Consider the following 23,746-nt stretch of genomic DNA (forward strand, 5'->3'; position numbering starts at 1 on the left):
TCTATATATATCTCTATGAAGGTCACTCTAAACAAACCTACGTTCTGAGACCCTCACTGCCACTGTCCGAGTTTCGCTCGGCCCCGGCAGATGAACCTCAGGATTAAAGGGTGGGCTCAGTTCAGCGCACGCTGGGTCTCACCTAAAAAATCCACTGCGCAGGCTCGAAGGGTTAATGACCTTTTCCAAATCTGTGGGCAAATACTCTGGAGAATATTCACCACTTCCTGACCAGACTTGAGCACTGTATAACACTGCCTACAGCAAACTAATGAAAAGCAAGGTGACATGAAAATTTTATAGCTAAATAAGGCTCTGCTGCCGTGTGGCCCTGGATCACTCCCTGTTCTGCAGAGCTCCCTCCCACTGGCCTGGTCAAGGGACAGCACAATTTGCTATGATTTTTGCTATGAAAACTAGGAGGCAATAGGCATTTGCCACTCTATTTTGCCTTTGTAACAACCATGACAAAGAACAGGGGAAGCATGACAAGAAATGCATAATTGATTATGTACTTGTTACAACACCGTGTGTTTCCACACAGGGAACTTAAAACCAGAGAGTGCCCTGGGCTCGTGAGTAATCCAAGAGTCAGAAGTGCTGTGAGGGCTCTGAGCAGGTGTGGGAAGGAGGGGACAGCACTTCCCTTCCACTGCAAGCACAAGTGCTCGGGCTTTTACAGACAGAGGTGATAACACAAGTTTTCCACAGCTAAAAATCAGTGGGAAAAAATTCAGGGTAAAGGATACTCAAGACCCCTGTCTGCTCTTGTGATAATATGAGGCATCAGAGATGAGCATACTTAGGAGGAAACAGCATAACAGGCTGTGGTTTTTTTGGTAAAGAATTTGAAAAATTAATTAAAAAAAAAAAGAGAGAGAGAATACTTTTTACAAGGGCCTGGCATGACAGGACAAGGGGGAATGGTTTCACACTGACAGAGGGCAGGGTTAGATTGGATATTAGGAAGACATTCTTCCCCTATGAGGGTGGTGAAGCCCTGGCACAGGTTGCCCAGAGAAGCTGTGGATGCCCCACCCCTGGAAGTGTTCAAGGTCAGGTTGGACAGGGCTTGGAGCCCAGCTCAGGTGTCCCTGACCATGGCAGGGGGATTGGAACTAGGTAGTCATTAAGGTCCCTTCCAACCCAAACCATTCTGGGGTTCTATGAAAAATTCCCTAAGGGGAATATTTGCAAAGACCATATGCAGAAGATACAGATGACTGCTTCCTCCTCAGACCAGAAGCATCCATCCCCACGGGGTTAATATATCCTGCCCTAAGACTTGCAGTCATTCTCTTCAGAAAGGATTCAGTTCCATGATTTATGGCCTGGAACCTATCAAAATGTCTGTATTAATAAAGCCCTCTATACAGTCCTGCTGAGTTGCTCTATGTGCTGTATAGATCACCAATGTAACTGTAAAAGCCTTACCTATGTTTCTTGCAGGTACGTGGCAATAATTCACCCCTTCAAGCCCAGGCTCTCTGCTGCAAGCACCAGAGTCATCATTGGGATAATCTGGCTGGTGGCATTCGGGTTGGCCTTCCCACAGTGCTTCTATGCCGAGATCCTGACGGACAACGGAACCACGAAATGCATCGTGGTCTGGCCTGACGACGCTGGATCCAAGCACCAGCTCACGTAAGAGAAACAATAAAACCCCCAGCTCAGGCAGAAGTTAACTAAGGAAATTAATTTCATCTTAAACTGTTGGTTATGGGGAGTGCTGGGAGAGAGGGCAGGGGAATAGAGGGCTGGGCAGCCAATCTATGCTCAGTTTAAGCCAACTGTGGAAAAAGCTCCTAGGTGATCATGGTTCAGGATAAAGAAAGGCCGTGTGCCATCCTGCCCTGCTTTGAAAACTGGTCATAAGGTCTAGAAACTCTAAATACAGAGCTTGGTGGGTTTAAGAGAAAGGAGCGTGAAAAGTCTCTAAACAAGCAATAAATGCTGTTTGCAAAAATTCTGGATTTTCTTCCTCCCTGGGGCAGGAGAAAACTGGGTATCTTTAATGCTGATAAGCCATGTAATTAGTTAAAAATTATGCTGCTCTTTTTTGGGGAAAAAAGAAAATAAAACCTGAGAGGAGCATGCTTCAAACATCCTGAGGTTTTATAGCCTGATTTATCTGAGCACACATCTGCGCCCCCAGAAGTTCCTAAGACTCACAGAGCTTTCCTCCTGCTTTTAAACAAGATTGTTCAAACAGATGAAACAACCCATACCCCACATGTAGGGGATCTGCTCTGATTACTCATTATTCAAAGCATGTGATACACAGAGCAGTTTGAGAAATTTATCAAGCAAAATATATTTATGCAAAGTACTAATGGAAGAACTGCGGAAAAGGAACAAATCGATTAATAAAGTGGAAACAATTTTTCAAACCAAAACCACACGCTAAACTCCCTGAGTTCACCCTGCACTCTGAATCCTTTTGCCCAGCTCCATGCACATTTTTCCTTGCTCGGTCTTAATCTCTGGCAGACAGCTGGATGCCTTCTAAGGTTAAGTTATTACCAAACTAACAGGTTTTCACACTAATATGTGCCAAGTTCCAGGAGCTTCACATAATTTTGGCCAAGATGCAGCATATTCAATCACCAATAGCCAGTTGTCCCCAGTCTCCAGAGTCACAGAAGAGCAAAGAGTAAAATCAGGCTCACATCATGTTGGGTGATGCTCCTCCTGGTTGGTACCCTTTGGCACGTGGTGTGGAGCACAGTGTGCCAGGCTCCAGCCAATTGAGAAGGTGGGAGAGTAGATAATCACTAATAGATGAGTCACTGATGACTATTTCATTCAGATGAACAGTGTGAGGTTTATTTCTCCCACATCCGTGGTTTGGGAAGGATTGAAACAAGTTTCCCAGCATGCCAACGAAATCTCTGTGGGCTGGAAAGTCTGGTCCTGAACATGGCAAATAGCAGGGGCAGGTTCTTTCTGGGATCCCCAGCTGAAGAGCAGCAGCTCCTGACCACAACACATCATTCACTCACTCACTCTCCCTGAACAGCCTCATATCTGCGAGTTTCAGCATCTCTCCTAGAAAGGAAGTTGGAAGCACTGCTCCCCAGAAATCATACTGAGTGATGGATTTGCTGGGACAGATGCCTGCAACACAGACCATGGAGAAAAAGCCATGTGCAGCCATTCATGTGCTAGTCCAAATAATGAGGGACAGAAATACTAAAAAAACCAAAGAAAACCCAAAAGAATGGAGAACTGGGTTCCACTGTTGACTGTGGGTCCTCCAAATCCTTTGCAATTGAGTAAAATCAGCCTTCAGGATTTCTAGATAACAGAGCAAAGGAAAATCCTTTTCTGTGGGAAAAATGTGTATAATTATGATTAGAAACAAGTAAGAAAAACCCCAAACAATGCACTGTGACTGCCAGTGCCTGAGAAATATTGGCTATGAAGGGAATGAATCCACAGTTTAACCAGAATAAAGAACCTTAACAACAGAGGATTTTTTTTTTTTTCTGGTGACAGGTTAACTTTGCAGTGAAGCAGTAAAGCTACAAGACTAAAAGTTCCTTTTTGCATGTGCTCAAGCTTAGCAATAGGATGTATGCTTAGTTTATATCCTCTCCTCCTCCCTGGATGGGAACCCTAAAAGGGCTTTGCTGCACTCCACACACATCATTAGACCTTCAAAACCGGCACTGCTCTGAGGACAACTGGAAAAGGTGGAAGACAGGCAGGGACAAACTTGCCACATTTCACAAATACAATATTTTTCTATATGCAGCCAGTGCTGTGGTATTTGCAGCCACCCCAAGGAGCAAACACCGCCGAGGGCCCCAACACCGCTCTCAAAGCAGCTGATGTGGGAGTAACCCCAGAGCCTTGTCATACTGAGAAAGACCATTTCCACCCAGCCAGCCTTTTGGGGTCACTGCCAGCAGCGTGTGCCAGAGCCCTCCTGCCTAATCCTGGTTTTCACACTGTTTATGTTAATTTGACAGCTGCTGTAACTGAGTGAGCAGGTTGTTCCCTTCCCATAAATGGTGCTTGCTTAAAATAATCAACCCCCAGCACGAGGGAACCAGCAGAAGTTTGTGGGGTAACGTGGAAAGCTGGGAAGGGCTGAGGTAAGATACAGCTGCAGGAAATGCCAGTACTTTCAGCTGGAGCAGTAACCATTAGCCTGTTGGTGATATGTAACTGCACACACAAATAAAAACCACCAGCTACACAAAGAGAGGCAATACTCCTTCCTCACTCTCTGCATCTTTGTGCACACTGTCAGCAGCCTTTTGCTGTCCCCGATCCAGGTTTTTTCCACTGTTGCCACTATTGCATTCATCAAATTACTGTATAATTTTTGGACTATTCCTTTTCCATTCCTGTGATTTAAAGGCTGAGAGTCTCAGCCATCTCTCTCCTCACTGCAGTGGGATAGCAAAGATCAGTGCACGTGACCACGGACTGTAACCTTCCGATAAATTATGTTACTCTGTCTTGAAAGAGCAGTGAATCCAGCCCAAAGACACCCCACAAGAGAGATGAGGTTTTGCTGTTTACAGAAGTCTCTATTACAACGATTGTAGGCAAAATTTCTGCTTTGTGGTTGAAGTTGATGGAAGCCAGTCATACATGTCCAAAAGACAATTTCTGAAAGAGCCCTCTGAGAGCTATACCGACTGTGAAAACCTGCTTGTTCTTCTCTTTCAGGTACCACATTGCCGTGATCGTGTTGATTTATTTGCTGCCTTTAATGGTGATGTTTGTTGCATACAGCATTATAGGAATCACTCTGTGGAGAAGTGCAGTTCCAGGCAACCACCTCCACCGAGTCCGCTATGAACACCAAGTTAATGCCAAAAAAAAGGTCAGAAGTGAAACTTAAAAATCATTCCCCTCAGCACACCAGCCCTGCTGGCTCCAATTCCAAAATGGAGCTTGCGGCGGGTACAAAATCTTGTGGGATTGGGCATGAAAAGTTTACAAAATATTTTGGGCCAGGGGTAAAGAGCATCCCCCAGCAAGTTTGAAAAAAATGGTGATTAGATGCACCAGCCAGCCTGCAAGGAACAAAGGCTCACAGGAGCAGTCCAGTTCCCAGCAGTCCTTAGAGAGTAAAGCCTGGTGCCCAGTGAGTCCACACATTGCAGGATAAACCAGGGTAAAACTCTTCACAGGCTGAAGAGGTTTCAATGTAACAGCAGTGTTCTCATTTCCCTGCACATCTCCCTGATGCAGAAGCAAGCAATTCGTCTGCAGGACTTGGTGCACCAGGAAACATTTGCTCTAACTCCCTCCCTGTTCCCAGTTTCTAACACCACAGCTAGTTTCTTTGCCACAGCAGCCCAGCTCTACATTCCATACATTGCACTTCGTGAGGGCAAACCAGACCCAAAACAAAAGCAGCACTTCCCATTGCCCCAGAAAGCTCAGACAACCACCCAGAGGTCCCGGAATAAACCCCTGGTTTTGTTTTCCTAGTTTGTGAAGACCATGGTGGTAGTGGTGATCATTTTTGCTGTCTGCTGGTTGCCCTATCACATATACTTCATCCTGGGGAGCTTTAAGGAAGACATCTACCAGCAAAAGTACATTCAGCAGGTGTATCTTGCAGTCTTCCTCCTTGCCATGAGCTCTACCATGTACAACCCCATCATATACTGCTGCCTTAACCAGAGGTGAGTAGTGTGCTCGTGTGTGCACAGAGAAAACAAAAATCTGTCTGAAAAAGCATAAATCTCTGGAGGAGAGAACAGCTGTGATTTTCAACTGCAGTCCATAGGCTGAGTGGACAACTTAATTTACACTTTGCTGATAATGTGAGATGGGGCACCCTCTGAGCGAGATTTTAAGTCGGCCCTTAAGATTTTCTGCCTCGGAATAAAATGCAGGCAAGTACATGTAAAATCAGTGCAGCCACATTTGCACCCAGTTCCACACGCAGACCATCCTACTTCCAAGGGAGGAATCTGTAATCCCTGCAATGCATCTGCTGAGCTAATGCTGGGCTGGCTCAGCCACCTGCTCCTCCCAGGCCATCCCCCCAGCACAGCCCTGAGCCCCCCCCAGTCCTGGGGAAGCAGGAGCAGCCCAGGGGCGTCCTGCTGCAGGTCCCATCCCGGCATGCACGAGGGAGTCCCCACGAGGGAGCAGCTGGGAGAGCACAACCCCATCATGCCAAGAGATGTCCCTCTTGCTCTGTGCTGGTGTGTCAGGATGCAGAGCGTGGGAGCTGCTCCAGCTGCCCGTGGATCTCCATGCCAAATCCTGCATCCATAGCCCGCCTCTCCCTTCAGCCTGGCTGCATGCAGTTCGAGGGTAACCAAATGCTTAACTCCAGAGGGACGCTGAGAGGCTCGTTTCAAACAGCACCCTGCCTGTAAGCTTGCAAAGGAAGACAGTTTTGCAGCCCATCTAGCCAACCTGCATTTAACATGTAACACCCAAACACGTTCTCTCCCTCCTTTCTCAGAAAGCAGACAGCTTCCTCATTTAATAATTCATGTTTTTTTAAAAAAAGCTTCCAGTGGGTAAACACACGTATTTTCCTCAGATGCTCTCAAATTCTGTTACCAGCATGGTCAGCACCATCTACTGAGCACATCAAACAGCCTGCCATTTCACTGATCTTATATATTTACTTAAAATATATGGAAATCTGATCATAAACTCCTATTGCACCTCCCTCTGTGGTTTTATACATTTAGCTCTTCACCTCTCTCCTTTGATCTCAATAGAAATTTTTTATTTCATGGTCATCCACAGGTAGAACCAAGTCATGAATTTGTTCATTCTCTGTGCAATTAAAAAGATCATTTCACCACTTAATTTCTTTTCTCACACTGACAGGTTTCGTTCTGGTTTCAAGTTGGCCTTCCGGTGGTGCCCGTGCATAAAAGCAACTGAAAAAGACAAACTTAAACTTACGTCCCCATCTCTTTACCAGACAACCCACAGGAAGTCAAGAACAAGCAGTTTCGACACAGGAACTCAGCTGAATGAGAAAGAGAAGACATCATTTACCCTCACCCAACTAAAGCTCTGATTTCCTCCTCCTGGTTCTGGCTCTATCCTCACACACCATGTCAGGGCAGCAGATTTGTAGAAGCCCAAGGCAGATTTTTTTTCTGGAGCAACTGTTTCCTACAAGACTTCTTTAGATGCCATCAGCATTAAAAGCAGCCTGCTGGTAATACTTGTGTCCATGTAGGTCCAAATATCACCCAGCTATGGATGTAAGTTTAGCTCTCCCATACATCAACAACTGCAACACAGAACAGAGATCATGCCCGTGAGGTCAGAAGAGCGGCAGACCCGAGGCAGCGCCCATCAGTGGAATAGCAATTATTCTCTTCCACATAGTGATCTCCTGCCTTCTCTTCCACCAAGACACTTAAATCTGGAAAAGAGGTGCTGGAGCAGCAGCAGAGGTGCTGGGGCTCATCTGGCCCAGTTTGGATGGACCGCCAGGGCTGTGTGGGCAGCTAAGTCCCATGGCTCAGCAGCCCCAAGGCGGGTAAGACTGTGGATCAAAGCTTGTTTATATCAAAGGCAAATACTAACACCTCGAGACTGAAAAATCAGGCCTGCCCTGAAAATTTTCTGAGTTCTGGAATTTTCATGCCTGCAATTTCCCCAGCACTACCTCTCATGAGTTAAAAGAGAGAAACAGTTCCTTAAGACATCATCAATGCATGGATTTCTATAACCTTGTACCAAAATACAATGTCATTTTCCTATTAAACTATTAAACTCCTATTAACAAGTGATTCCTCCTTCACATAGTTAATTGTGGAGCCTAATTTGGAGAGTGAGGCTCTCTGGAGAGTCAGCAGCCAGGTGTGGGCTGCCCACTGGTTTGGTCAGTGCTCATGGATCCATTCTGAATCCTTCCCCTCCTTTTAGTCCTAACAGCAGCCTGCCCCATCACTGTCTTTTCCCAGATAGTCCCTTCATCTTCTCTTTCCAGACTTACCCCATATTTATCCTCACTGCTCTTCTCAGATATGAAAATAAAGGCTGAAACATGTAATCTTCCAAGCCTGAGGCATTATGTGCAGCCATGCAAAACAGGAGGAGCTGAAATATAAACATTATATAAAAGTAATACAGCATTTAATACTGGTGTGATAAGTAGCACCTCACAATCACCTTCACCTCTCACAAATGGTTTGTAAAGAGTATCACAGAGCCAAACCTTAGTGATTAAAAAGCTCCTATAATGTCAACAAGATCATTATCTGAAATATTCCCCTCTGCTCTGTGAAAGTAAAACTACAAAGTGCTTCCAGGCTTAAATTCTGCAGTAAATCCAGAGAAATGATTTGCGGCTTGAACTGAAAGAGTACTCAGGGATATGATTTTCCCAAGACTGTTTCAGTACAGAAACCAGTAGATATATCTTCCTTGTCCACTTCTCCACCTCTCTGGCTGCTGTGGAGAACAATTATGTTATGCAGAGGTCCAACAAACTTGTTCCACTAATGGGACAATAAAGCCCAGGGCTGTATGCCCTTCTGGAAAAGTTCACAATTTTATGTCATTCCAGCAGGTAGTTTCTAGTCCAGATGTTACCTGGCCAGCCCTCCTACCTGGCCAGCCTGCTCCTCCCAAGGTTGTGCTGCTGGTGTGTGCAGGGGGCAGAGGGGGAGCAGGAAGAGGGATTTACAGGCAGCCACCAACTGAAAACCATCTGGGAGGGATGCTCTGCCAGGCACACATCTCTGAGATCAGGCTAGAGGTGGGCAAAGACTTCTGCTCTGAGGAACTGCAGGACACCTACAGAGTTCACTATATGACATACATAAGCTGTACCTCCCCCTGCCCAGCTGATGTGATTCTAAGGCAGTTTTCTAATGCAGAGCTTTTCAGACCAAACAGGCCTATCTTCAGCATCCCCCCCTTCCCCTCCACCTTCCATCACACCTGAACAGCCAGAGCCTATTTCAGACGTCACACGTGTGCTGCCAGTGCAGCCCCTGTGCAGCCCCTGACAGGCACCAATGTCTGCTGACAGCTCAAGGCATCTTTCTCTTGTTGGGTGCAGAAAGCAGGGGGTGATTTCTTCAGGTTCCAAAAGGAATTCCCCATGCTCTGGCAGACTCCCACGGCAGATCCTGAGGTTTCATCCCACAGAAACAGCAACAGTTAAGGGAGCAGAGACGCTCTGAGCCCCTGTTACACTGGAAGAAAAGGCATGCCAAGGCAGGCTACATTATTCCTGTGATACATGAGGTAACAGGAACACCATGCTCCACAGTAAATACATGCAATTCTTCATATAAATATAGACAGGATTAAATACCACGCAGCAGTAAAGACCTCCAGGGCAGCACTAAATCCCTCCTCTGCATGGTTTCTTGTGCTCTAAGCAGCAAAGTAGTCCCTGCAGTCAGTAAAGAAAATATTTGAAGAATCTCATTTTTAAGGCAAAGGAATGAACAAAAAGCACAGAACGGGGTTCAGAAGTTCAGAAACACTTTATTTTGCCTTCTGCTATTTTCTTAAGAAAACAAAACAAAACAAGGTCTGCTTGTTTTAAAACTCATTCAAAAGGCTTCTGAGAGAACCCTCAGAGGAGGAAGGAGCAGATGACATTACAACAGTGGTATGCAAATGGTCTTTTCCCCAGGAAATATAAGATTTTTGTGTTCATATTGCAGTAACTACAGCTTAACAATTAAGAGGACTGTGATTTTATTCACCAAGCCTAAAAGCTTTAAGAAAGACATCTCAGTCATTGCTTGGATAACATTGGAGACATTTCTTCAGACAGTTATAGCGTGTGATTCACTTGGAACAGTTTCCTAGGGGTAAGAAGTAGTCTGGAAATGAAAATCCCACCAGGTGTCCCTTTGGAAAAGAACTGCTGTGTCTTATCAAGCACATCAACTATGGTCCACGGTAGGAAAAGTTGCGCTGTTAGAAACACAAACTCACTCCCTATTTGTTATGAGCTGGATCCAATAAACAAAATGACCTATGCCAGCATCTCCAAAATTCACAGTCACCCTGAGACCGAGTTTAACTTCCACTTCTCATTCCCCTCTACCCTGCACTGAGCCTAGCTCTCAGATGCCAAAGAGCTCCAAACCCAGGTCCCCAGGCACGGCTCACACCACTCCTACAGCACTGCCGACTACGGGCAAGCACAAGATTTGCAAACCTTCAAGCAATTCAAATGCAACATGTCCCCTGCACCCAAAAAGTTTCTCACCTTCTTCTGTCTCCTGTTTGGGGTCATAGCTGCACATCAAGGGTGTCAGAGACTATTCAAGCTGTAACGTAAAATGGGTTATTGGAGAAGCACAGCTCTAGTGTATGCAAAAGGGGCTTTCATCTACAACAACTCCAACACAGGCTGTGCCAACCAGTGGTGTCCGAGCACCTGACACCAGGATTCTGCAAACGTTAACCCTTTGCACACAGGGAGCTCACCGACTGTGACACGATGTATCCATCACTGTGTATCTGGCAAAGCCTAATATAATCACACTGCTCTCGGTGCAGTGGGCTGAGGTTTTCCTGCACTGCAGATCCCCCTGCACAAGACAGGGCAGGAGGTGCCCCCCAGACAAGCTACGTGCCCCCTAAGATTTGGGCGTTGTCAGCGCTGTGCCTCTGCTGAACTACATTAGGAAACACGAGGCATGGGGACCTGGGTGAAATCCACCCTGTTTGAATCTGACCCCGAATGCCCGGGAATAAAAACACACACACAAAACACAGGCACCACTGGGATTAGGTTGCAGCTCTCCCTACACAATAGCTCTTCCCAAAGCACTAAGCCACCAGCCAACAGCACCTCTTCCAGAAAGAACCACTAAACACCAGTTAACGCACATCAAAAAAGTTTAATATTTTCACAAGTATCACGTAACACTAGTACCAGAGCTACTAGTGTGCAAAGTAAAAAGACTCTCTACCTTTGCAAAACCAGTTAGGCATGCAATTTTTCAGGTAGACACACACTTAAAGCTGCAATGACTGTTTGTGACTCACATGTTACTTTACAACATTCACTCACAGTGCACCATAATGCATATTGAAATGTTATCGATAGGTAGGGCAATCCAAATCTTAGAGGAGTGGAATGAGGAAAAAGAGGAGTAGCCTGCAAATTTCCATCTACTTTCTGCAGGAAAAGGCAGCAGGGAAAACCATGCAGATATCTCAAATTCATTTTTGGTAGAAGAGTGGGAATTAAGGACTACTGTGTGGTCTCCCTCTTTGCAGAAAGTGGTGTGACTTGCAAATGTTACTCGACATTTACCTTCCTAACTGCTTTTCAATTTCAGTAATGCAACTGGTATGCAAGTATAATAATGGCACCGACTCGACAGAGGACAGGGGACACCAAGTGTGTATGATCTTTGCTGTTGCTTTCATCCTTGGAATAAGCTGTGTCCAATTTTGGCTTGGTGGGTTGTCTATACGCCCAGGTCCTCAAAGGCAAGATCAAAATCAAACCCTCCTATTCCTTTCTGAGCACTGACTCTAGCTGAGTGTTTGTGTTCTGAGTGATTGCTGAACAGTATTAAAGATTAAAGCTCTGTGTGGAAGCAAATACCCATTTAAGGCGAGAGACGGAAGTGCCGCATCCGAGGGACACAGGCGAGCTGCAGGTTCCGTGGAAGGGCAGCAGCAGTGCCCTGATCCAGACTAACAAGAAGAGATAGGAAATACTTTTTATAAGAACTCTTAAACAGAAGAGCACAGCACAGCCGTGCAGGGACCATGAATCTGCCGATCTCGCAGGTCTGGAGGTTTGGATTACCCCAATCACCAACCACTTCATTTTACTCTTTGGGGATTTCTTGCCGAAACGTGGCGGATTTCGCCCAGTAACACAACACTGCTCACAGAAGCAATGGGAAATACCAGTGGAACCAGATCTGTGGGACAAGGGTGTTTACTTTTACCATGACAGAACAGGCATCAAGGAAGCGAGTAAGTCGCGGTGTCAAGTCCCACTATAGAGTTACGTGCGTGCACGGTGCTGACACACCATAGTGTTTTCACAATCGCTTTAGACGGAACAACAGCAGGTAGATATGCAGGAGGGAACTGTTGCTTCCCCTTCACTAAAAGCATCAACACCCAGGTCTGGTGGTCAGTGTGCTGGCAGTGCGCTCACAGGGATGCTGCAAAGGACACACTCGGTACGATGCAACGGTAGCTCTCAATGCACATCACTTGGGGGCAATTTCATCTCAGACAACAACCGAGTTTTGACAACTGCAGAAATTATAGACTGATTTTTTTTCCATGACCTACAGACGGGGAAGGTACCAACAAGGTGAGTAAGAAACATGCAGATTGGGGTCCAGAAACAGGAGATATTATTAACAGCACACATTCTATCTTGTATCCTATTTTTTTTCTTTTATGTCATTAGTTGTAATTTTTTTTTCCCCCGATAAAGCAGTGAGTTCTGGGTTTTTACCAGTTCTGACTATGCAGTCGCTGCTTTATGAGAAAGTGCTCACAAGACAGAATCGGGGCCAGGGCTGTGGAGTTCAGTTCTGCTCGGCCTCGCGCAGCCGGCATCCCACCGCTGTGATGAGTGCGGCCCCCTTCCCGCTGCCGTCCTCCGACAGCAGGAAGGTCACGTCGCAGTTGGGTGCCAGGTCCTTGACTGTTTGGTGCATGATCCTTGAAAAGCTGTGAAAGGAAACACGGGCAGTGGGTGAGGGAGGCCTTGCACCATCCGCAGAGCAGAGCGCTGCCATGGGCCTCTGCGCTGCATCCCCTTTCACCAGGGAAAGAACTGAAATGTTGGAAACTAGGGTGGATTTGAAGACTGGGCGCAGTAGGAGTTAAAGGAAAGAAGCACTGGCATCCCAGCCCTGCCTCTCTGTCTGTGTGGGGTTAACTCAGATCACTACTACCACAGCAAAGGGAAGAGAACAGATCACATAAGTCATCTCCTTCCCACCCATCTCCCTCCATGCACACTGGAGGTGGGCACTAGTCCTCTCCTCCTGCTCCTGCTCTTTTAGACTCCTGCCCTCACCTGCATTGCTCCTCAGCAGCCCACCTCCGCTGTGCCCAGAACAGAAACATCCTCCACAGAGGCACCAAGCATTTCAGCACTGCTCTGTCATTGCCTGTGCACAGCCAAGAGATCCTTCAAACTACTACACCTCACTGTACAGCTTCCAACTCATCCAGCAAAGGCTGTGTCCCCTTCAGTTTGTCACCGCCCCAAGAATCTTTCACAAGTCCTTCTTGACCCTCTTGCTGCCCTTCAGAAAGCCCTGAATCCCCTGATTAAGACTTCTTCTTCCGTGGCTCTTATCCTAGCAAGTAGGAGAGCCCAGTTTGGCATGTCAAGAGAAGGGATGTACACGCAACGCGCTACAGGCAAAAAACCGCTGAGAAGGCAGATACTCACTGAGGATGTAGTTTGTACAGAGTGCCATCCACACCGACCGTTATCTCCAGGCGCTCCAGCCCTCTGTTCTCCCTAATTTTATCTACAACGGCAGCCATTCCAGCACCACACAGCTGAGCTGCTCGCCTTGACACCGCCCCGCAGACCGTCTTGACAATGATACTGTCGTCGCAGGTGCTGTTGAGCCCCAGCTGCTGCAGGATGGTTCGCACCTGCAGCAAGGCCAACCTGTCACTGCAGAAGGAGAGCACAGTGGTAAAACTAAAGGTTCCCCTCACACAAGCCAGTGCCACAAACCCCACTGCACCCATGGCTGCGTCCACGCATCCCCACCAGGCAGCAGCCTTTCCTGACAGCACTAGAGACCTCAGGGAATGCAAATTCATTCGCCCCAGCACCATGGCTGCAGTGTAGGAGAGGGGTGCAAGCAGCCACAGAGGCTCCAAGTCCAGCTCTGCATTGCTTCCCCTTCTCTTTTCTTACCATGAGGCATTTCAGGAAAATATTTTTCATTATGAACTTGGGGGGTTTTTCCCCCATAAAGACTCAGAGATTGCTTTAAAATACAGAGCCCAAGCAATAAAAACACAAAAACACCCAGTAAAACTTGCCCACTCAGCTAGTGTTCATTCCATCCCACAACTATACCTACACACACACAAGGGGCCCAGGAAAATGGCTTGATTTCCAAACAAGCAAATAAAACAATACAGTGAGGGAATCCTTAACGGCCCTTTCCAGGATTTAGCAGTGAGCATTGACAGAAATTCAGATGATGCTGTAAAGAGTCCTTCTGCACACACAGAGGCTCTTATTGAAACCAAAATAATCTCTGGAGGAGTAAGCAATGCTCTCCAGCTGTCCCTCCCCTTCAGGAGTGTCACCAGCCGAGCACCACCACAGTATTTCACACTGAGCAGCCTCCCATGCTCTTACCTCTCAATCTGAGAAAGGAACTTGGTTTCAAAGATATGCCTGGTCTTCAGCGTCTCTGAAATCTGGCCTCGGAACAGGAATCCCCGTTTGGTGAAGTCGATCAAAATATTGCGGACTATTTCCCCCAGGTACATCCCGCTGATCATTTTCTCATACCTGCAAGGAAAGACAGCGATGCAGCTCAGAGGGAATCTGCTCACGTTTGCAAAGGCAGCATCACAGGTCTGTCACTCACTAGCCAGGTGTCCTCCCCACACACTTTGGGGACATAAGATACAGAACCCCATTCACACAGAGAGGCCATTTGCTAGAAAAAGTAGGCAAGAAAAAGCATGAAGACTTGGTGGGAAGCCTCATGAGCCCATCTACAGACACTTCCTTTAATTTCTCACTGCCATGTTCCCCTGGCCAGGCATGTTAATGACGGCTGGTATTTCTCCCAGATGAAAGAAATGAAAACCTGTCACCAGAGAGCAGAACGGTGCCCAGTCAAAAGGCACATTAGCCACGCATCCCCCAAGGACAGCCCTGAGTGGACCCCAGGAAAACTTGTCTCCACATTTGGGAGCCCTCTTGAAGCAAGGCTGAGGCCTTCAAACAGAAAAAGTTCAGTGGTTCCATGCAGCAGAATTACAGGGAAACTAACAAGGTACAGTCACTGCAAGTGCAGTGTTTTTAAGGGAGTCCTGTGCTGCAAAACCAACCCTGTGGAAGATAAAGGATGTGAAAAGGTACATCTGGCATGTTCACAGGACCACTGACCCATAAACCAGCAAGCTGGAGGTCCAGGGTTGGCTTATGCTCTTCACTTAATTCCAGCACCTGGTTTCCAGTAGGAAACCAGTAGTCCCAAAACCACAGGGAGGAACCAAGCTGTCTCGAACCCCTCTCACACCCCACTCTGCACACAGGACCCAAGTTTGCCCCCAGGCTAGAGAGAGGGAATATCTTCCACCTGCAGACCTCCTCCCAGCACACGACAAGGAGTGGTCCCGGAGCGATGCTCAGCACTGGCTCAGGGCAGCCCTGCTTTGCATTCCCGCCCCTCCAGCACCATCCTGGTTTGAATGGAGCTTTCTGAGGTCTGCGAGTTGTGTCCTTACCAACAAACTGAATGCTCTTCCATTTCCTGAGCAGGACCATTCAGTGATGCCTCCTTTATTTCACCTCCTGAAGCTCTACAGCAGTGTCAGTGCCCTGGATTGAGCAGAGCCCAGCACACCACCCTACTGGAAGCGGGCCACGCAGTCCATTTAATACTGTGAACTCTCTCAGGCTTGTACCCAGCAAGAGTTCTCCCTCTTGAGTGCCTAACTATCTCAGGAATAAATTATTCCCCCTGGCAGTCTCCATGACTGCCTTTGGCTGCTTACTCCATGCCAACTCTGCTGCTGCATCAGGCTCGCCCAGCATCTGCCTGCCTCTCTGGGTCTGTTTGAGCCTCAGCTTCTAAAGAGCTTCCCATGGGACCTGCCAACTTGTCTGTATTCCCCAGGTTTTTGGGCAGATTTACTCTAATCACAAAATCTTTTTAAAAGCTCCTGGCATCAAAGCATTGCTGCAGAGAAATGATGAAAAAGTGTAGTCCCAGCATGCAGCAATTTCAGCCCAGTTCTATCAGTGCTGGGTACACCTCCCACCAGCCCTTTCTTGAAGGGGACAGGGAAGCACTTGCCCAAACAGGAGCTGAACCCCCAGAAGGGACCAAACTCCAGGACCAAGAAAGACAGGTCCTCTAACATGACACATTTCATCCAGAAAATGGCCTGAAATAAGAGCCTGCAACTGGCTGCAACTGCTAGAAAGCTCCTGAGTGCTTTACAGCAAGCAGCTCCAAGCTCCAACCACACCAGTTGGTACAGGTTCAGGATTTCTACAGGCACAAAAAGAGAGTTCAGCTAAAAGAGATTAGCCTGAGATCAAGAACAAAAGTATGACAAGACATCTTAACCCCCTCAGTATAGCACAGGATAAGAAAAAGGGTTTCTTCATAATTTCAAGACTTTTGAAGCAGGGACCAGGAAAAGCACAGGAAGGGAAGATCCCACAGGATAGCAAGGCTGCAGTCATTTTCCACCTCTCCCTTCTCCGACTACAAGAAATCCAATTCTCTCTTAAAAGCATTTAAGACAGCCTGGCTTATATCCACAGCATTTACAGAATTTATAGCAAAGTACCTTTGCTTTCCAGCATTCAGTGAATAGTCATCAACTGCTTTGTCATATATTGTCCTGATGTCGTCCAGGCATCCGTTATCCCCGAACGCTCCCCACTCCGTGTTCACGCACATCCGCCCTTGCTCACCATCCACCATCTCTATGTTCCTCATCTCTTCCATGTAACAGGCATTGCTGCCCGTTCCTGGAGGAAGAAAATACTGACATTGCTCTTTGTTTGGAACAAAACAACACTAGGACCAGCACCACAGCCCTGAAAAGCCTTCTGGGGGATCCCGATCGTGCTTCCTTCTGAATGACGAAGTCAAATCATCATTTGAAAATATCAGGGAAAAACCAAAACCCCACACTTCAGTAATCCTAAACTGAAGGAGAACATTTCTGCTGTGCTGCACAGCTCAAGGTGACTCAGAGAAGAGGCTCACCCTGGCCACCCATGAGGGTCCCATGCTGCAGGGAGGGGCAGCAGGGCAGCACTTTTGGTCCACCAACCCTCATGGTGTTTCTGAACCCAAAACCACAGCAAGCAACCAGCTGGATTTTGCAGTTAGGAACCACCCTTTCACAAAGCCCACAGACCCAGAGAATCCAGGGAAAATGTGCTGAACTGAAAGCCTCAGCAAGTTCTGAGGTATCAGGGCTTTTACCAGCTGATTGCTTGGGGTTTTTTTCTGATTTAAATTGCTTATTTTCTCTGGCAGGAAGGTTACTTCCATGTTGAAATGACACAATATCTGATTCTGCTTAAAGGAGATCCTAAGGAGTGTGGCAGGTGCTCCATGTACACAGAGGTCTTGGGGAGGAAAGCTTTATTAGCAATGAGAGGCAGCTTTAGCTGCTACTCAGGGCAAAAGTTTTCTTGAAGTTACCTAAGGAACTCCATTTAACCCTGCACCACAGATTCTGCATCAGTTATGTCAGCAAGTCTGTTTTCCTTTGCCGTTTTTGTAGGGAAATGTATCAATACAGTCTGAGCTAAAATAGATCCTCCCACAGTACTCCCTGCTGCAGGAGAGATGAGCCACAGCATAGGGTGTGGGGGGGACGTCTGGGCTTGCAGACTGAGACTCAGGATTGCAGGACCAAACCAGACCAAACCCAGCTGTGGGCCACCACCAGTGTCCAACCTCCCCCACCAGGTGCCACCAGCCCGGCCCAGGCAATCCAGGCAGGGCAGAGGGAGCCTGTCAGAGCCCAAGGCTCTCGCTCCCATCATCCCAGAAGTACCCAGACCACCTCTGACCCCCTGCTCTGCACACAGACACGCTGCTGCAGAGCATGCCTGGCAGGGCTGCAGCAGGCAGTCCTGAGAGGATGCTCCCAGCGCCCCAAGGACATGCTGTCCTTCCCGTAGGGAACTCTGGTTCCTGAAAACACGCCACCGATGGAGCTGCGCAGACACGACTTCCTACCCACACTGCACTGTGCTGACTCATCCTGGACACCTTCCAACTGCCTGGAGGAGAAATTGGTGGCGTTTTATTTTCCTACAAGCCACCTCACAACTTAAAGCTTGCGGGTGCTTTGTCCCCTTCTCTCCCACAGAACACTCATTTCTCTGGATAGCTTTGGGAATTCACACCGCCCCATGTCTCAGGCTCCCCGGGTGTGTGGCATTTGCATGTCACCCATGGGATTACTTCAGCTGTCTCACTGCTGGGAAGGCAGCTCTCAGTCACTGCACTCTGTCTATCAGAGCTCTCCATCACATGCCATTTGGGAACTGTGGCTGTGCTTTGCAAGTTTATTCTGAGAGACCACATGCTTGAGGGAAGCTGTGGGCTACTGGAACACCCCGGCAGGGAAACTCTGACAGGCTGAACTAACAGAAACTCCAGGAGCTGGTGAGGCTGCCCGAGCCCACCTCTGCTCTCTTCTCAAGCAGCACAGTGCCTTTACTAGATAAAACAGGCAGGATTTGTTTGGCACCACAGCCTCTCCTTATCTCAACTGACTGCAGGCAGAACTAAGATGGCTGTTGAATTTTGCTCTTTCACTCCTGAACACCCTGGCTTTATTTTCAGTTAACTACAGGGATGCCTCCATGAGAATACACACAGATGTGTTGACGTGCTGTTCAATAAAAAGCAGCTCTAACACATACCCACAATGAGCCCGATTTCACAGTTTGGGTCTTCGTAAGCACAGGTCATCATCGTGCCCACTGTATCGTTCACCACAGCCACCACATCCAAGTCAAATTCCTTTGGGAGAGAGAAATACAACAGTGAGAACTCCGGGCTTGGGGCAACCATTACACCAAAGGGGACACGAAAGGAGCATACCATAGGGGATGCTGTTGAAGCACACTGGAAACAACTAAAATTATCATCCTGATTTCACACACACAGAAACAGGAACTTAATCTACCAGCAGGCAGCTAAGGCTCCTCACATGTTGTACCTGTGATAGACTTGTCTCCAGACAAAAGAATATTCCTGACTGTTCTCTTTGGCTTAGGTATGTTATGTGCAGATCTTGTTCAGAGGCACATGGTAGAGGACTATCAACATTCTCTATTACAGCAATAAGGTAGCAAATCCAGTAACAAAGGTTTTAAGACCTCCTTTTCACTGGCTGACAAAACCTCTGCAAAAGTAATGTCCTCCTCAGGCTATTTTTCTTCCCTTCCTAGAAAGTTTTGGCTAAGCTGGTTGAGGCATTTTAAAGATCAAGGAGGGGAGGGGGAAAAACTGTCCTTTAGGGTGCACTGAGGTGCATTCCTACAATCACCATTTTGAAAACTCCTGCTTTCTCCATGTTCTGATGCATGTGAAATTGCCACATGGTTTGAAAGAAGTCTTGAAAGTTTGGGCAAATTTGGAAAGTTAGAAGCCTCTGGAGGGAAAAAAAAAAATCAACCTTCTGTGCAGGACAGGAGATACAGCTCATGTCCACAAGGCATACAAACCTTGTGAGAGGGAGCCAGCCTGACCCACAAGGTCTGTCAAGTTTGGAGGGGACAGAGGAGCAGGAGGAGAAAAAGAAAACAACACCAAAAGAAAAGTCACCTCTCTTCTTTTAATTCCTTCTCTGAGCAAATATACCACATCTTCTCCCTCGCAGTCTGTAGCTTTGAAGCCTTTTGTCCAGTTGAGAAGGATACCCTAAAAAGCAAGAAAATAAGTTACCAAGTTGCTAAGACTCAGATGTTGCACTTCATACTTCAAATGATTTAGTTTGAGGTTTTACAGAAGAGCCTCTGTGAATTTGCATCTAAAACTACTAATCGTGCTTGGTCTCTGAATTTCCAGAGCAACGTATGAAACTCACAAAAAAAAAAAAAAGTGACAGGAACAACAAACTCAAAACAAACAAGCGTGTAACAGAAAAAATGTCCTTCTTCAAAACAAACAGCTAAGTAGACAGGAAAGTATTAAGAGCTGCACAGGTGGGGTTGGTGTAAATCTGTGGCAGCGAAGAAGTTAAACACTAAGAGAAAAGAACAAGGGCACACTTGTCAGGGACGTGCTGCAGGCCACACTGTCACCTCAGGGTGACACAGCCCACAGGCCCTGGTCCATCTGCTCCATCCCATGAGACAAGATGAACTAGGAATAGGTGCAGGGATGGACTTTTGCTTACTGCTTGCAAAACTAGGGAAGTATCACAGAGCAGCAGGTTTATATGGTGGGAAAAAGCATAACGCCTTAAAAAGTGGTATCAGCACCAGGGAAAATTTAAATGCTCTTATCTTCACAGCCATGGGCTGAGCAGCATTTGCATTACTACCCTTAAAGGAACTATTTATAGGAGCAGCTCTACTGATGAGGGTCAGAGCATAAACCTTCCCCTTGTACAACCTTCCTGTAAGTGTCACGTGGATGATATGAAGACAGAGAAAGCAGGCCTGGCACAGGCACAAAAGCAGATTCAAAAGACGCTAAGGAACTTACAGCATCCAGACTGGTCTGCTTGCAAGGGAAGGAAAAGGTGAAGCCAAGAGGAAGACGTGCACCTTTTATCCCCATATAATCCAGGAAGTCAGAAATGCAGGTAACGATGTGATCAAACAGCTTTAAAGAGAAAAGTCATATTATTTGAAGGTGTACATGTCACTTGCTCTTAAGAAGTTATTTAAAAAGCAGCACTGCAGCCAGAGAGAAACACAAATACCTCTTCTCCTGTTCCCTGCATCACCTCTATAGGAATGGCATAGATCTTGTTGTGCATCTCAACTGTTCTCCTTTTACCACTGCGGATTTTCACCAGCAAAACTCTAAAGTTTGTCCCTCCAAGGTCAAGTGCCAGAAAGTCTCCGTTTTCTGTAAAAGAACATGTGTGTATATTTAAAGAACCATAAGCAAAATATGAAAAAGTGCTTTCTCCAGAAAGTACTTTGACAGAAAATCTCTGAGAAACTCAGTTGGGAAGATCGTTATCAAAGGAGGATTTTAGATGCTGCTCTGATTATTCTACCTCCTATTTTTGTGTGTGTTTTTGTTTTATTTTTGGTTTTGTTTTGCTTTAAACTGACAAGGAAAAAAGGACCCACACAACCGTTCCCTGAGAGAAAGCAGAAATTTGGCCGTGCTGATGGGCAAAGAACTGCCCACTTAGCGCGAACAGGGTTCGTGTGGGTTTGGGTTTATGAGCCCAGCCGTGGCTTTATGAGCCCGACTGTGGTTTTATCCCCTCAAGCTTTGGCTTTGCTTGCACCACGGGGTAAGAACATGGGACCAGCAATCAGCCCAGGGCAGTGCAGGCTGAGATCTCCTCCTCTGCACAGCCCAGATTCCTCTCTGATCGCACCAGTTCTGCTCCCCCTCCATCAAACTCAAACCCAAACCCCACCGCCTGGAGCCAGTTTTGGGCACCCCATATCCGAGCCAGCGTCCTCCCTCCACCGAGGCCATGCCTCTACCTGTCCCATCCGGCGTGCTGCGGACGAAGGTGGGCAGCATTTTCACTTTGGCCGTCTCGTGAGTCTTCTTCTTCAGCCCCGCTTCCATCTCCGCCCTCATCCTCTTCTTGACCTGCAGCAGCTGCTCGTGGGTGAGCTTGAACTCGGCCAGGGTCTCGTCGATGAGCCGGTGCTGCTCCGACAGCCGGTAGGCCACGGCCGTCACCATGGCCGCCCCCTTCCCGCTGCCGCTCTCGGACAGCAGGAACCGCACCTCCGAGTCGGGCACCAGGCGCCGCGTGGTTTTGTGCAGGCGCCGGGCGTACCTGGGGGAGAGGAGGCTGCGAGCCCCACATTTGCAGGGGCTCCCCCCGAAACCTGCGCTGCCAGCACGGACCGACTGCAGGCAGTGAGGACACTCGTCGTGCCCAAAATACCTACAGCCTCCCAGGCAGGAAAACTGCCAGGGAAGAGCAGTTCTTCCCTATGGCCTCTTTGCTCTGGAATTTCTAAGCAAAACCAGTAAAAAGCAGGGAAGAGCATCAGAGTCCCATCCCCTGACCACGAGCCCAGATAGGAGAAATCCCCTGGCTCCCCTGCTGCTCTGATCCCCACTCCTGAGGTCATCTCCTGAACTCACTGGTTTAGATGGTGTGGGGAAACAGTTCAGAAACCAAAATTGCCCATGTATGTTATCTTCACAGAATCACAGAATATGCTGAGCTGGAAGGGACCCACAAGGATCACTGAGTCCAACCCTCAGCCTCGCACAGGACCATCCCCAACAGTCACACCATGGGCCTGAGAGGATCATCCAAACACTCCTTGAGCTCTGCCAGCCTTGCTTTGAGCACTGCCCTGGGGAGCCCGTTCAGTGCCCAGTCACCCTCTGGGGGAAGAACCTTTCTGTAATATCCAATCTAAAATTCCCCTGACACAACCAGGCCATTTCCTCAGGTCCTGTCACTCCCTAGACCTGCCCATCTGGAAAACCTAGGCAAAACAGGATTCTTGCAAATTCTTTCGTTTGCCAAAATTTTATGGTTTTCTTTAACTGAGGGAAACACTGTTTTCAACAAAATAATGCAAAACTGAAAATGAAACACTAAACATATTTCTCCTTTCAGAAGTTTCCTCATAAATTACACCTTCTGATTTCTACATAACTCTAAGCAGCTTAAAAATTAAAAATATTATTTGATTTAAAATTATTTGATTAAAAATATTATTTGATTTAAATATTATTTGATTAAAAATATTATTTGATTTAAAATATTGTTTGATTTAAAATATTCACTTTCAAGATGCAGAAAAAAAAAGACAAAGCCAGTTTTTTAAAGGCCACGGAAATGTAAGCACAATTTTTTCCCCTTGGTTTCCAAGAATATCTTCAGAAAAGACCAGAAAAAATAGGGTTCAGCACGGGCATTTTAAAACCAATTGAGTTTAGACTGGAAATGGATATGAAGGTGAATTTATGTGGGTCTCTTCATAGCCCAAACTAAGGGCATGAAGTAAGATTTCATACAAAGAAACTCTCCTTCTGAGAGGTCTACTGAGATCCCTTAAGGTATCTCGTCAGACCACTGTAGTTTTCCCTGATGCTGCAGTACCCAATTACTCAGAGGTCTAGTTCTTTTCTGTGTGGTTTTTAAAATCTCACACTGCTTTCCCCTGAGCTCCCCAGCTCAGCCCAGACACCCACATTTCGAGTTCCTCATTTCCCACCCAAACTGGGGACTCACTGTGGGTGCATCTTGTAGAGGGAGCCATCCACGCCCACGGTGGTGCGGAGGCGGCCGACCCCCTTGTTGTCCCGCAGCTGGTTGAGGATGGCACCCAGGGTGGAGGCCACCAGGTTGGCGGAGCGGAAGGACACGATGGTGCAGACGTGCTGGACGGCGATGCAGTCCTCGTGGGACGGCTCCACCCCCAGCCGCGTCAGGATCTCTTTGGCTTTGTTCAAACCTTCTTTGCTCCTACAAAGAGACAGCAGCAGAGGGGACTCCTCAGCGGGGATGGACTGAGGTGCATCCAACCACGGGTGTCCCTGCCTGGGGCTTGACAAGGTTAGGAAGAGAATTTCTTAGAGATCTGGACTGGGAAGCTCTATGAGGCCTGAAACAAAATGTTCTAAACGTGCATTCATTCACAGATGGAAACAGCCTTCCATTAAGCCTGGTGCAAATATGCCACCTACAAAGGGACCTGGAGGAATTAAATGCTTTTTCATCATGCTGATGCTTTAAACTCGAAACAGCTTCTCTCAAGCACGAAGCACCAGCCCCATATTTCAGCACAGGCCTGAGCACACACCTAATCCCACGCTCGCTCGCTCTTATGTCTCAGTAAATTAAACCCAGTGTGAAAAACAAAACCCTGAGCGAAGGTTGCCTAAGCAATTTCATGCTAACGGGTCTC

At 47.3% G+C, this 23,746-nt stretch overlaps 2 protein-coding genes across 2 annotated transcripts in view; one reads left to right on the top strand and one right to left on the bottom strand.

Annotated features, from left to right (window-relative positions):
• The window catches only part of TACR2 (tachykinin receptor 2), a 10,552-nt gene extending 3,187 nt beyond the window's left edge, over positions 1-7,365 (top strand). The window contains exons 2-5 of the mRNA XM_017825955.1: positions 1,450-1,644; positions 4,684-4,840; positions 5,455-5,651; positions 6,823-7,365. Coding sequence (XP_017681444.1) covers positions 1,450-1,644; positions 4,684-4,840; positions 5,455-5,651; positions 6,823-7,018 — 745 coding nt within the window. The 3' untranslated portion in view covers positions 7,019-7,365. The remainder of the gene's footprint in view (positions 1-1,449; positions 1,645-4,683; positions 4,841-5,454; positions 5,652-6,822) is intronic.
• A 2,068-nt stretch (positions 7,366-9,433) lies between these two features.
• LOC108502760 (hexokinase-1) overlaps positions 9,434-23,746 on the bottom strand; it is a 36,590-nt gene continuing 22,277 nt past the window's right edge. The window contains exons 9-18 of the mRNA XM_017825999.1: positions 23,071-23,304; positions 21,347-21,651; positions 20,599-20,747; positions 20,379-20,498; positions 19,494-19,589; positions 18,587-18,686; positions 16,483-16,666; positions 14,306-14,461; positions 13,370-13,603; positions 9,434-12,636 (exon numbers count right to left, since the gene is read on the bottom strand). Coding sequence (XP_017681488.1) covers positions 12,492-12,636; positions 13,370-13,603; positions 14,306-14,461; positions 16,483-16,666; positions 18,587-18,686; positions 19,494-19,589; positions 20,379-20,498; positions 20,599-20,747; positions 21,347-21,651; positions 23,071-23,304 — 1,723 coding nt within the window. The 3' untranslated portion in view covers positions 9,434-12,491. The remainder of the gene's footprint in view (positions 12,637-13,369; positions 13,604-14,305; positions 14,462-16,482; positions 16,667-18,586; positions 18,687-19,493; positions 19,590-20,378; positions 20,499-20,598; positions 20,748-21,346; positions 21,652-23,070; positions 23,305-23,746) is intronic.

The sequence above is a fragment of the Lepidothrix coronata genome, unplaced genomic scaffold (genome assembly GCF_001604755.1).
Source record: "Lepidothrix coronata isolate B3197 unplaced genomic scaffold, Lepidothrix_coronata-1.0 Scaffold124, whole genome shotgun sequence".
Classification (NCBI taxonomy): Eukaryota; Metazoa; Chordata; class Aves; order Passeriformes; family Pipridae; genus Lepidothrix; species Lepidothrix coronata.